Source organism: Heptranchias perlo, chromosome 5, assembly GCF_035084215.1.
Source record: "Heptranchias perlo isolate sHepPer1 chromosome 5, sHepPer1.hap1, whole genome shotgun sequence".
Taxonomy (NCBI): Eukaryota; Metazoa; Chordata; class Chondrichthyes; order Hexanchiformes; family Hexanchidae; genus Heptranchias; species Heptranchias perlo.
Genome location: NC_090329.1, coordinates 71,600,699 through 71,615,670, shown reverse-complemented (window position 1 = coordinate 71,615,670; position 14,972 = coordinate 71,600,699). Strand labels below are relative to the sequence as shown.

Below are 14,972 nucleotides of genomic sequence, written 5' to 3'. Positions count from 1 at the left end.
AAGTGCCTCATATTAATCCTCTTCCCCACTCTTAAAAATATCTGAACAGAAAGAACTTGTATTTATATGGTGCCTTTTACATCCTCGGGACATCCAAAAGCCGATTAATCACTTTTGAAATTAGTAACTTGTTTTGCAAGCAATCATTATTACCTGGACCACAAGTATGACCGGCGGCGGCGCTGTTTTGCCTTAGAAGTGCGAGTCCTCCGACCGGAGGCGGCGCTGTTTTGCCTTCGAAGTGCGAGTCCTCCGACCGGAGGCGGCGCTGTTTTGCCTGAGAAGTGCGAGTCCTCCGACCGGAGGCGGCGCTGTTTTGCCTGAGAAGTGCGAGTCCTCCGACCGGAGGCGGCGCTGTTTTGCCTGAGAAGTGCGAGTCCTCCGACCGGAGGCGGCGCTGTTTTGCCTGAGAAGTGCGGGTCCAACGGTCCTGAAGCGAGCGGGCGCTGTTTGTGGTGAAGTTTTCGCGGAGCGGGCGGTTGATGTTGAATCCGGGCAGTGGCGAAATAGGACCCGTCCCTCGTAGAGGGAGACTGATGGAGCCCATAGAGCGAGGTAAGGCCGGGGCCGGGGGTAACCGCGGCTCCTCTCGGTGCCCAGTAAAGTTCCCTGAACGTTAATAACATACAATTAAAATGTCCGTAACTGGAGGGTGTCGGTTGCCCCCCCCCCGGGGTGACCCCTGCTCCCAGTGCCGTCCTGGGGGCCGAGGGTCGGGGTCGGGGGCCGGGGGTGGGCTCGGTGACTGGTTCCTTGCCCCCGGTTTGTGCCGCTCGCCCTTTGGTCCTTGTGGCCGATTGTTTCACGGTCAGCGACAAGTGTCGAGTGTGAGGGAGCGGGTCCGCCGGCCGCCCCGCCCCGCCATCCGGACAGCGGCCGTGCCGGTGGCCGGTGGAAGGAGACGGGTGTGGCGGGAATACCCGAGCACCGATACCGCGCTCTGTCTGTCTGTCTGAAATCCTGATCACCGACCAGACCCCAAACCCATGTCGGTATGGGAGAGAGGGGAGAAAAATCGAGGTTAAATGTCCCAAACCGCTGTTGTTGTGAAATAATCCGTTAACTTCTCCCAACATTTTCACCCTCCTAAAACTTTTTCGTTGTGGTAGGAATAATTTCCCCTTTTCTGGCGAGGTCTCCATCCCCTGGTCCTCTGCTGGTGCGCTGTGCTAGTTCGTAATGTCATCCCACTTTAAAAATAAAGTTGCTCTTCACCTCAACGTGGTGTCTAACCAGTATTAGACATGTTATAATATCATTTGAACTGGTGTTACTATCCAATTTAAAGTTGCTGTGCTTTAGTTTGGCATTGTTTGTATTCATTGGAAAGACTTAATATCTTGTGGTAGCAACATTTAAAATAAATCAAAATGAAATGGAGTAGTGCTCGTGATGTTGTACCAGGGCTGTTTTTTTATGCACTGGAGTTGCAGTTCTTTTGCATCTGCATGTATGTATGTAGTTTTACCTTTTTTTCCCTCAAGTATTATGTGGTAGGGCAGAGATGACTACTGAATCTGCTGCTTCCCTACCAGAAGGAATGGTTGGAAGAATGAAACAAGTTGCACTGAGTGTATTAGCACATAGGTTTAAACAATTAATTTTTGGGGGAGGTAGATCATCAGACTTAAATTTAAAATAAGCACCTCAAGGTAATGCGCTTCCTCCACTCCAAAGGCATCTGAAAAGAAAGAGCTAAACTGGATGTTCAAAAGAAAGAACTTATAGTGTTTTTTGCATCCTCAGGACATCCCAAAGCATTTCACAGCTGATGAATTACTTTAAAAGTTAATCACTGTTGTTTTGTAAGGAAAAAGAATATAAATGTGCCATTTATAAATCATGGCATTCCCAAGGTTTCATTCCCTCCAATTTCTTAAGACTCACTAAGAAAGATGCTTAGGAATGTATACTTCCTACTGAGTGTGCAACTTGGCACTTTGAGAAAAATAACTTCTGTTCTTAAGATGAGGGATGTCAGTGCTGGGTAACAGAACACCTTTTCAACTTTATGTATCCAGTGTTAGAACTGAGCATCCCCCAAATTGGCTGGGAATTAGAGTAGTTCAGATCCAACTCGAGGTAAAACTCTCTCACTCTGCCTCAACCTGATACCTCATCTCCAACCTCAGAAAAGAAAACTGTCAGAAATGTCACCAGCAGCTGCTACTGTGTCCAAGCATGACTGTAAATCACTTGTGTATGTCATAGTGCAATTGTTTGCTTAAATTTAGCAGGAAGATTATATGACAAAACAACATGCCAGAGAGTTTATGGCTCAAGATGTTTCCAAGACTCAGAGTTCCTTGGTCCTCTCTTCCAAGCCCACTCTGCTGATTTTTAGACCCTACTTAATCCACTCTTGGTCAGCACATAAGCCCTGCTTTCACCGATCTAATTTCCACTGTAAACTCCCTCTCGCCTTCCAGGCCTTAGCACTGCTCCTTGCATCACACTGGGGACGTGCTCCAGTCCTGGGCCACCACTTACTCTCTTTATTCCCTTCCCACCCCACACTCACCCAGTACTTCGCTTGATCCCTTTTTTTAAAAATAAAATACAGTGGATACTCACATTTGATCCCAATTTATGCTGCTAATGGGGAAATTCATGATTGAAAAGCATGCCCTCAGGTTGTTAAATGCAATTATTAATATATTAAACATTTTTACATCTGCACACATTTCGGTCAACTTTTTACATTGTAAATTCCTGTGTCTATTTAAACTTAAGGCTGTAATTGCACCCTTCCCATAGAGGTGCTGCCTCAGCGCTACACTGATAGGAGGGTGAAATTACAATGTGACAAATTTAGAAATGCAGTTTCCATAATAAATGTGGACATAGGGATTTATAATGGAAATACAAAAATAAAAACGGAATGACTGACTTTAAAATGGGGACTGAATTACATCTATATGCGCTGCTGCAATTATCCCATGCCCTCCAATTCTACTTCTCTTGAAGGCCACTTGGTGTTGACTTCCCCTGTGTAATATCATGGGATAGTGACTAGTAATGCATAAAATGTAATGCAGCCATAAATCTGTCTGGGTATATCAATGATTATTTTGAGCTGCGAGGGAGTTTTCAAAACTTGGAACTTTTTTTTAAATAGGAAAAGCATCTGTTTAAGCAATGGCTAGCAGTAATAAAAGCAGTTAGTGCTTGCTCAAGTTAGCTGATTTGGATTAGTGACACAAGTCTATCGAACAAACAAAATGATCTATTTTTAGAATTGCCTTCTGCCTATGGCTATTCCACCAATGAATATTTAATATTCTGGGCATTGTAATCCATAGATGCAGAATCCAGCAAAAATGAATCGTGGAATAGGCTGTAATCTTTAATTATGTATCTTTATAAAAACAATCAGACTCTACATTCTAAGTTAATATGCAGTTTACACCGCACCCTAATTTTCTAGGGCTAGTATGAATCCAGTATCAAGAATCACAGAACTGATGGCTGCTGCATATTGCAAATTAGCTGTCAAATTATATTTTTTTCAATTACTTGATATAAATATTTAAAATCCCATCTTCAATTTGAAATGGGATTAACTTGTTTCACACTTGTTACAGAACCTGTTATTTCTCTAAGTATTAAATTAATGAAAGTTCCTTTTAATGGAGTGAAGTATTTATTTTAACAATGTATATACTCTTGGTGGCCACACAGTATCTGGGTTTTAATGAAAAGAAGATATGTTAAGGTTTTAACAAAACTGCAGTTTTTTCCTCATTATTATTTTTAAAAACCTATGTAATTTTTTTTAAGTTCAGTAATTCAAGGAATTGGAATAATTGGTTTCTGGCAAGAATTATAGTAGTACCTGTTGTATGGAAATGGTTATAGGCTACTTGATGTATTATGTTTTTTTAAATTTAATCTAATAGAATAAACATTAGGTGAGTTGGCAGACTTGCAACTGGTTTACTCTCCACTACCCCCGAGGACCACGCCATTATTTGCTTTCAAAATGAAATGCTGTTTCAGCTACAAGTGTCACTGCATTTTTCATTTTATAGTTTGAATCATTTGAAAGCTGCAGCATCATTCTTGCACTAAAATGAAGAAAGTACTTTTTGTTTATTTAAGGTACTTGCGACTGGGGGAGTGCTCTGATTCCAAAGAAATCTAAAGAAATAATATTATGTTCAGCATTGGAAGTTTTACAGAACCTAATTTTCACATACAACACTGTAGAAAATGAAGAATAGGTTCTGTTTAAACTGTATTCGGTACTTAAAAGTTGATGTGCATCATTAATTAAACCGTTTTCTGATAAACATGTTCCACATAGGAGCGTTGCTGTTCCTTTTGATCTGATTAACACAATAGTGCAGTGATTATTTGGAATTCTGAGATAATGATTTTCCCCTCGCCACATATCCTTGATTATGGACTGAACATTGCCACTATTATTTCAAAGCACAATTATAGTTTCAAAGTAGGGCTATCAAGCGAGTTTTAAAAAATCGTGATTAATCTTGTCATTAAAAATTTTAATCTGTTAATCTGGATTTTAATCACATTTAATTGGTACAATTACAGCATCCATCTCTTTCAAGTTTGTTTTATTACTGATACTATTGTGGTGCTCCAAAAAACAACCCAGCATAAAACCAAGGTTTTCCTATTTCTGAATTCATACAAATCTTCTGTAATTCTAACATGGCTAAGTGTATTGTACTTACATATTGGGTGCCCCATATATGCTCACATATCAGAGCCACCTGATCACGTGGCAGCGATTGCACTGAAGATCAGCATATGGACAAAAGAGCTCTGATCTGCAGCGTTCTCAGGACAACGCAGAAAATTTAAATCCTGTGCTGATTTCTGTCTACAAACACTGACCAATGGACACCAGGTGAAGAATGCTAACTCTAAGCAAGAAATACTGATGGTTGGTGTGTCAATTGATTTCTCTCTCTGACAGAACATTGGAGCCTGGGAATTCACCACTTCTGGTTACTGAGGCATTTAATCCACATCCAACCATTCTCAGGTGAAGGGTATTGGTTCACAACACCATAATGAGTTAAAAGTTTATTTCACTGAGGCCTTGAAACTGCCCTATGCAAATATTATTGTACAAATGCTTAGTGCAACATTATTATCTGGTGACACAGTGCAACAATCAAGAAGTGAAAATATCCACTTTGAAACTTAGTGGATTGATGTGGGGAGTTAGGTGTGAAGGGCACAGTCTCTGTTCTGAACATGTTATAAAATATGTCTGTCTCTAAAATATATGCAGTGCTGGAATTCCCAATAGGTGTTTTCTGCCAGGAACAAAAAAATGAATATCCCTCCCATATTAATGGCACAGAAATATTCAGCAGTCTGTATTACATTTGATGATTATATGGTGGCTTGCTAATGCATTATGTTTCACAGGGAGGAAGTGGCATGCCAGATATAAGTAGTAATTCCCCAGATAGTGAAGGCGGTTGGTTTTTTCAGCTATTTTACACCCAGGTTATGGAAATAATTAATATTGATTACTGGACTATTAACACTTGCCTATTGCGAGAGTTCTTCTTTTGACCCGAGCTGTTAAAAACTGTCTGGATAAGGCGTATCTACTGCAGTCGTTCGCCATATCTTCAGTTCACTTATTTCAATCTTATTCTCACATCGTTGCAGTGAGATGAAACCCTGCTTGGGTGGGGGGGAGGGGGGAGCATCCTTCACATAGAATCAAGAGAGTCAGTTTAAGGACTTTTTAAAAATTAAAATGCTTTTATTATTTTGGTCTCAGAAAATGGTTTGAAGTACCTGTGAAAATTGAGTATTACATTGCTTTTTACCTGCCAGTTTTACTTTGCTTCTATATAAATTTACATAATATCTTGGACACAACTGATAGTTTAGGTTGAAATGCACAGTATGTTAGCATATGTTTTTCTGTCTGTTTGGTGGGTATTCTGTACATCTTTCCAATGTGCAACTCAAGCAAAGTATAATTGTTAATTCTATATCATAGTATGCATGAGGTATATAAGTTACAGTTGATTTTTTTGGAGCTGCCTTGTTGCTGTGAGCATGAATAAAGAGTGTTGGGAGAAGCCCACATTGTGAAATCAGACATAGGGGTGTTTTACATATTAAATGGGATTAGAGGCTAAAATTCCCATTTTGCTTGGATTTTTTAAATAATTAATTCATCATTTTGACTAATTGTTTCTCTAGTGTTTACAATCCATTAATATCTATATAAGTACAATAGTGATTTGGATCACAGAAAATTCCTGGCATTTTTTCCAAAAACCTACTGCACATGTCCTGTCTAAAGAACTTTTCTGCTCCGTCCACACTATTGCCCCTTTATCAGGAAAGAGAGATGGTCCAGTCTGTGGACATTGACCTCAAATGCTCCCAATCAGGAGCACATTTGGTGTAAACAGCCCATGTGAGTTAGAAACCCCAGGGGCACTCCTGGAAAATATTCAAGGTTTCAACTTGAATCCAAGGGGTCAAAAATCCTCAGCCTAATAGCAGATCCTGAGAACTAGTCAGATGCAGGAAGTCTGACAGATGGAAGTTCTGGCTAGATCAAGAAACAGGTCTTCACTCAGAATCCAGCTGACAATTAGTTCCTCATGTGGCCTGGGCTGGGAGAATTTCCATCTGTCCCCAACTTAGCCCATGACATCTGAGGGGCTGGGGCAAGGGTATGGATTTCTCACACTGCAAATTGCCTTGGCACTGCCCTCCCTACTGGCCAGCGATCTGAATTCTGGGACAAATCTGGTGTCTGCCCTGGTAAACATCTGAGCATAGGTGTAACATTTATTAATTTATTTTTTTTATTATGATTGTTCAAAATTTATTGATCAATACATTTAGTTTGCACACACGGTATTTGCTTAATGATTTGATGGTCTTCCTTCTGTCATAAAGTCAGGAGTGATGATTTCAATGTTCAGCTCCATTCATAACTCTTCTGATAATGAAACATCCCATGCCAGTCTACAGCAGGATCTGGACAATGTCCAGGCTTGTGTTGATAAGTGTCAGGTAACATTTAGATAGCTGACCATGGAACTGAGCGATCCTGCTGCCAAGTATGACCATGTAACTCAAATCCTGACCTGATTCAGAAGACTGAACTGACTGGAAGCAGGGGCTGTAACAATATTGTTCTAATATTTCCACAGCCCTTCTCGAAACCAGATGTTTTAGTGATATAGGTGCTGATATTGACCTCAGCACACTCCCTGAAGAAGAAAAAGAAGAACTTGGTGTGGAATTGGCCAAGGTAAGCTGTGAGATATGTATGTATATGCATACATTGTCATTTGCTTTGAGAAAACTATTGATATAAATCAATCTTTAGTGTATTCCAACAAAACTGCAAGTAACACTTATAAAATAATCATTTAGTTATGGAGAATAACCCACCCTGAAACAAGGTGGGGAAATATCCAAAAGCCCTTGTTATAACCATGCTTTTCTTACTGCTCACCCCCTTTTCTTCCTGCTCTCATTCTTTACTGGAAGTACATTTTGGATTGTTAAGCTACATTGTGAACAACCCACAAACTAAAAATAATCACTTTAAATTCAATTGAAAAAAAAATCACTTTAAACCCCCCCTCCCACAAAAAAAATTGATTTAAAACACTTTACAGGCTTTCCCAATGACTTTGTGAGTTTATCCAATGATTAGCTGAGCCACACAGACCCACAGGGTCTTGGATTCGATTGCTGGTTTGTGTTTAGTTCCTTTAAATTTGTTGGGATGATCGTAAAAGCAATGTGTTTGGCCCATCAAAATCAGTATTGAAGTTATGGTTACCAAAGTTCAACTTCACTGGTCTGGTCACATACGCCCAATGGATGACTCCAGACTCCCAGAAAAACTACTTTATTCAGAACTGAGCTCCGGTCAAAGAAGTGTTGGCAGCTGGAAAGAGAGTTGTAAAGATAGTTTGAAATCCAACCTGAAGAAATGCAGCATTGACATCGTTACATGGGAGGAAACCATCAAAGACCGCAAATTGTGGCGATCCATGCGCATGCGGGGAGTTAATGAGTTAAACAAGCTAGGACTACTAAAGATTAAGAGAAATGTAGACAGAGGAAAGAACATCAGTCTGCTGCAACTACACCATCAACTGGGGTTGTCTTTCACGTCAGTTTTTTGGTAAAATATGTCTCTATAGGATTGGTTTACAAAGCCATCTAAATGCTCAACAAAGATGTGGCCAATCTTAAAACTCAATTTTTTTATGCCCAGAAGAAGGAGGAGCTAGTTGATTTCAGCCTGGATGGATGTGGGGGAGATTCAACTGGCCAGAGTGCCCTGGGTTAAGGAAAGGAAAGGGAAGTCAACCAAGGGTTTATGCAACTATTTAGTGAACCCCCCCCTCCCATTCTTCAAATACATGTGATTGTCTGTTGAGATTAGCTTTGGACTCAGCTGTGATGACTCTCCCAGAACTTGAACTTGAATAGTCTGCTGGCTTTCACTGCTGAGGCTTACACGATAGTCATCTATAGGAGGTACCAGAATGCAATTGGCCTCTGTGGAGCTGTACCCCAGTAAGGAGTAAATGCCTTCAGGAATGTAGGGCCGAGAATTGCTTTCGGCCAGTAGATCACAAAGGAGTAGATTTACACTGGCTCTCTTGTTGACCGTTCCACCCATCCCTTCACTATACCCATCACCATCCCCCAGACTCTGCTGACAGATCAACCATCAGCACCCCTCTCCACATTTCCTTCCAGAATGCCTGCACATTCATGAACAGGGTCCTTGTCATCCAAGACCCTTATTGTGGATGATTGTATTGACATCATGGCTTTGTCTGAAAATTGGCTCACGGCTCATGACAACTTGCCCCTTACTGAAGCCTATCCACCTGAATGTACTTTCCTCCACCCGCTCCACCCAAAGCTCTCTAGTGGCAGCATGGCCCTTATGAACAAGTCACAAGTCCTACTCCTCCGGCACCTTCTACTCCTTAAAGCACCTTGTACTCTTCCATCCCTCTCGCCTTTCCATTAAAATTCTCGTTGTCTACTCTTTCCCCCCCCCCCCCCCCCAAAATCCCACCTTGAGATTCCTCCTTAGATATCTACCCTACTTTCCACCCCTAGCCTCAGCACTGAGCATCTACTCATCCTTGATGATTTCAATCTCCATTTCAACTTGCTTTGCTACTGAATTTGCTACTCTCATATTCTCCATAAACCTCTCTCTCCATATAAACTCTCCTTTCATATTCATAGCTACCCTCTTGACCTTGCCATGACCCATAGCCTCTCTATGTCCTTGGTCTTGATCACCAATAACATCGGTGACCACTTCTATCCTTCAGCACCCATATACCCCTATCCTTTTTCCTTCTGCATCTTCCTGAGGAAAAACTCTCTCCCACCTGCATACAACTGCGCTCTCTAACTCCCAACTGTGTAGCCTTTAGCCCTCCATTCGCCACATTATCTGTGCAGTTGGTGATTTGTTCACCCACACCCTCATCTTCAATGTTCTCATCCCCAGCAAAACTTTCATCGTCTCCCATCCCTATCATTCCCCAAGTACAGTCCTCATCTCCGCTCTCCCTCAAGTCCAAGATGCACAACCCTGAGCGTATCTGGTGCACAACAGCTGGAATGGATTGCCAGGAGGGCAGGTTGATGCTGACCTCATTTAAGAAACTGCTTTATGCTGTAATGGGAAGGAGATAGGTTGGTATTCTGCAGAATGAGATCAAATGGGCTGATGTCGTCTTCATTCAAATCTATCATGGGGCTGAAATTCCACTCTGTTGTGCTGGTGGTACAGGCAGGCAATTGGACACAGATAAGGTGGAAAAGTAATGATTGGAAAATCCCATGCAGTATGTCTCTGTGTCCAAAAATGTTTCCGGTGCATATAAATTAATGGTTAGAAAATTGTGTACAGCATGTACCTGAATTTCCAATATGCGCAACCAATGAGCAAAGTTTCCTATTGGGTGTGCAAAGTTGGAAAATTATTCCTTGCATGTTAGTGGACTTTCCAAGATTTGAACTTGTGCTTCCTCTTATGGTATGAATAAGATTACTTTCATTCAAAGAATTAATGTAATGAACGTAATCCAGCTCTCTTGTATACATCACGTTTAGCTCCTCATACAAAATTATTTTCAAGAGAAATTATTATACTAATTAAGTAGATGCTAACTGCTTTCTTCTGTGTAACCAATAAAGTGCGTTTACTATATAATTGCAGAAGAACAGCAAGAACTATAGTTATATTGTAAATTTCTCTTAGAAGATGATTGTAAATTTCTCTTTGGGGATGGTTGTGGTTATCAGAGGCTAATCACTGCAGCCTCAGGACATTGCTGAAGTTCCTCGGCCCAACCATCTTCAGCTGCTTCATCAATGATCTTCCTCTGTCTTAAGGAAAGGATTCCACAGTGCTCTGCTCCATTCACAATTCTTCCGATAATGAAGCAGCCTGTACTAGCCTACAGCAAGACCTGGATAATATCCAGGCTTGGGCCAACAAATGGCAGGTAACATTTGCGTCACATAAGTGCTAAGTAATGACCATCTCAAACGGCAGAAAGCCCAGCCAACTTGCCCTGACCTTCAACAGTACTACCATCTCCAAATCTTTCACCACCATCATCTTGAGGGTCACCACTGACCAGAAGCTTAACTAAGCCAATTGTATCAACATCATGGTGAGATAGAGGCTGCGTACTTTGCAACGAGTGGTTCACCTCCTGACCCCTCAAAGCCTCTCCACCATCTACAAGTCAGGAGTGTTGATGGAATGCTCGCCTGGATGAGTGAAACACCAAAACAACACTCGAAGCTCGGCACTATCCAAGACAGAGCAGGCGCCTCTGCCTTTGGACTCGACTTACATTCCCTCCATCACTGACACACTGTGGCTGCAGAATGTATGATCTTACAGGATGTACTGCAGCAACTCACCCAGGTTATTTCTACCACTGAGGATAAGAGCATCAGTGTCATGAGAACACCATCACCTCTGCTTTCCCTTCCAAGTCACACAGCAACCTGACTTGGACATATATCACTGTTCCTTCATCGTCACTGGGTCAATGTCCTGGAATTCCCTATCTAACACCATTGTAGGAACGACATCACCACAATGGCTGCAGTGGTTCAAAGAGAAGCCCACCATAACCTTCTCAGCGCAACTAGTGATGGGTAATAAATCCAGCCTTTCCAATGTTACCCACATCCTGCGAATAGTTTTTTTTAAGATCAGTGTTACGATGATAGCATTTTTAATTTATTTTTTATTCATTCATGGGATGTGGGCATCACTGGTAAGGCCAGCATTTATTGCCCATCCCTAATTGCCCTTGAGAAGGTGGTGGTGAGCCGCCGCCTTAAATCGCTGCAGTCCGTGTGGTGAAGGTCCTCCCACAGTGCTGTTTGGTAGGGAGTTCCAGGATTTTGACCCGGCGACGATGAAGGAACGGCGATACATTTCCAAGTCGGGATGGTGTGTGACTTGGAGGGGAACGTGTAGGTGGTGGTGTTCCCATGCGCCTGCTGCCCTTGTCTTCTAGGTGGTAGAGGTCACGGGTTTGGGAGGTGCTGTCGAAGAAGCCTTGGCGAGTTGCTGCAGTACATCTTGTAGATGGTACATGCTGCAGCCACAATGCGCCGGTGGTGAAGGGAGTGAGTGTTTAGGGTGGTGGATGGGATGCCAATCAAGCAGGCTGCTTTGTCCTGGATGGTGTTGAGCTTCTTGAGTGTTGGAGCTGCACTCATCCAGGCAAGTGGAGAGTATTCCATCACACTCCTGATTTGTGACTGAATTGTTTTCCTTCTGTCTGTAAAGTAGCATTATGTCAATGGATTGTTTTAGCAAGGGCAATGTTGGGGCTATGCAAAAGGAATAGTTTGTGCTCCTGTGGCCAAAGTATTGGATCTAGACAGTCAGCGTCGATTGTTGTTATGTGACTATCATGCAATATGCAGAGACATTGCAGAGGTCTTTATACTCATCAATGCATCTTTCTACAACTTCATTGTCTTTTATTGGCTAGTGCAAGCTGTGGTAAGATCTGGGGACTTGAACAGCTCTCTGTATAGCTGTGGTGCAGTTGAGCATGCTGCAAATCTGCTGAATCAGGAGGACTTTCCAGATTCCACAATGCTGACCCTGAGGCTACTAAATGGCTAAAATATGCATTATGTCAACCTAAGCTTCTTGACATTTTTGATTTATTGTGGCCTCCTGCAACATTTATCTATAATTTTCCTTCAAGAACATGGAACAGTTCTCTCCAGAGATTAATGGGCATGCTCAAAGAGGCACCTCTGCAGCAGAAGTGAGTGTGGTCAGTCGGATCTGCGCATTTCATAGTGGCCAAGTCTTTAAACATTGACCACTCTAAATTATAACCACACTGGCTGTGGTCAGTTTTGTGTGTTTCCAGTTTTTTCCCACCTTACAAATTTCTAAATCTCAGCCTAACTGCAATGAGGAGGCACTGAGCAGAGGCCCATAACTCCTGTGAAAAGTGTTAACATCACCTAACATATCAAAATTTGTTGCTGATTAGGTGAGATGGGAATATAGGAGTTCAGTTGTTACTGGATCTCTATTGCATATGCGTAACAGTGGCCAGCTGATCAGAAGCAGGTTGCCTTCCCAGCCACAGGAATTGCATAGCCTGGCAAGACTTACAGGAGGAAAAAGTGATTTTATAACCGTATTTTTAAAGAAGTAAAAATTGCAACTTAAGCGTTATGGTCTGCAATTATGTTTGTGCAGTTAGAATTTATGGATTTACAAACTAAGTGCACTCAGTACTGCTGTAATTTTATGAAGTGGTTTACCTGAGAATAAAATGTGACAAAATGTCCATTGGGCTAGAGGGTGACTGCTACTTTTGATTGTAATATTGTCTACTGAGATGTATATTTAGAGTATGTACATGAAGAATTAAATGCTTTTTTAATGTCAGCTGGAAGATGAAATCTCGACATTGCGACAAGTTCTGATTGCCAAGGAGAAGCATCTAGTTGAAATAAAGCAGAAGCTGGGTATCACTCCACTGAATGAAATAAAGCACAACTTAAGCAAAAGCTGGCACGATATGCAGACTTCTATGATGTAAGTTTTTGAGTGAAGGAATTTACTGCAACTTGATTGAACCTAGTGTACATTTTTTCTGCTGCTGTATGTGGAAGTGCTCCGCTGTGGTTCATCCAAATGTATATTTGTTTAATACAAAATTTACTGGGCTGGTTAATTTTTGACTCGTCTAATGGAAGTATTCGATAAGGTGCCACATAAAAGATTACTGCACAAGATAAGAGCTCCTGGTGTTGGGGATAATATACTGGCATGGATAGAGGATTGGCTAACTAACAGAAAACTAAGAGTCGGGATAAAAGGGTCATTTTCAAAATGGCAATCTATAACTAGTGGGATGCCGCAGGGATCAGTGCTGGGGCCTCAACTGTTTACAATATATATCAGTGACTTGGATGAAGGAGCAGAGTGTCTTGTGGTTAAATTTGCTGATGATCCAAAGATAGGTGGAAAAGCAAGTTGCGATGAGGACACAAAATGTGTGCAAAGCGATATTGACAGGTTAAGCGAATGGACAAAAATTTGGCAGATGGAATATAATGTGGGAAAATGTGACGTCATCTACTTTGGGAGGAAAAATAAAAAAGCAAAATATTATTTGAATGGAGAAATACTACAAAATGCTGCTGTACAGAGGGATCTGGGTGTCCTCGTACATGAAACACAAAAAGTCAACATACAGGTGCAGCAGGTAACCCGGAAGGCAAACGGAATATTGGCCTTTATTTCTAGGAGGATGGAGTATAAAAGCAGGGAAGTCATGCTACAACTATACAGGGTGCTGGTGAGACCACACCTGGAATACTGCATACAGTTCTGGTGCCCTTATTTAAGGAAGGACTTACTTGCATTGGAGGCAGTTCAGAGAAAGTTCACTAGGTTGATTTCGGGTATGGAAGGGTTGCCTTATGAGGAAAGATTGAACAGGTTGGGTCTATACTCATTGGAGTTTAGAAGAATGAGAGGAGACCTTATTGAAACATACAAGATTCTGAGGGGACTCGATAGGGTAGATGCTGAGAGGATGTTACCCCTCATGGGGGAATCTAAAACTAGGGGGCATAGTCTCAGAATAAGGGGTCGTCCATTTAAGACAGAAATGAGGAGGAATTTCTTCTCCCAGAGGGTCATGAATCTTTGGAATTCTTTACCCCAAAAAGCTGTCGAGGCTGGGCCATCGAATACATTCGAGGCTGGGCCAGACAAATTTTTGATCAGCAAGGGAGTAAAAGGATATGGGGAAAGGGCGGGAAAGTGGAGTTGAGGTAAAAATCAGATCAGCCATGATCTCATTAAATGGCAGAGCAGGCTCGAGGGGCTGAATGGCCTACTCCTGCTCCTATCTCTTATGGTCTTACAGTCTAAGTACTTGTTAAAAATGAAGATAGACAGTTCCCTTGTTCGCATTGGTGTGGGGTAAATGCATTGCATTTGTTCCTGAGCTATGCAGACCAAAAGTTGGAAGCTGCACATGTAGACATCAGGTGGGGGTAGAATTGGGCTGAGCCACAGTTGAATTGTTTGCAGGCACTCATTATCTAAGCTCAACCTTGGACAAAGTACCAGTGGTGTGTCAGCGCCCACAGAGCTTTGTACCAGAATCAGAGAGGGGAAACCTATATAGTAATAAACAGCTTATTTAAAAAGCGATGACTTGCTGAGCTAGTGTTTCATAGGAAATTTGTTTTTCACATATTTGAAGAATTTGGAAGAACTGATGGCAAATGAATGTAGTCCATTTAAAAAAAAACTCCAGCCTATCTGTCTAAACTGTTTTTGCCTAATATAAGTAGATAAAAGAAACACTTACAACTTTAGCAAAAGAACTGCAATTTTGCAGTCTATCTACTCCAACTAAATAAATGTCACACACTGCAAT

General features: G+C 41.7%; 1 protein-coding gene across 2 annotated transcripts in view; it reads left to right on the top strand.

Annotated features, from left to right (window-relative positions):
• Nucleotides 1-414: 414 nt before the first annotated feature.
• Nucleotides 415-14,972, top strand: part of tpd52l1 (tpd52 like 1) — a 35,956-nt gene continuing 21,398 nt past the window's right edge. For both annotated transcript variants that reach the window (XM_067984592.1, XM_067984593.1), the window contains exons 1-3: nt 415-555; nt 7,170-7,270; nt 12,963-13,111. In XM_067984592.1, the coding sequence (XP_067840693.1) occupies nt 483-555; nt 7,170-7,270; nt 12,963-13,111 (323 nt within the window). In that variant the 5' untranslated portion in view covers nt 415-482. The remainder of the gene's footprint in view (nt 556-7,169; nt 7,271-12,962; nt 13,112-14,972) is intronic.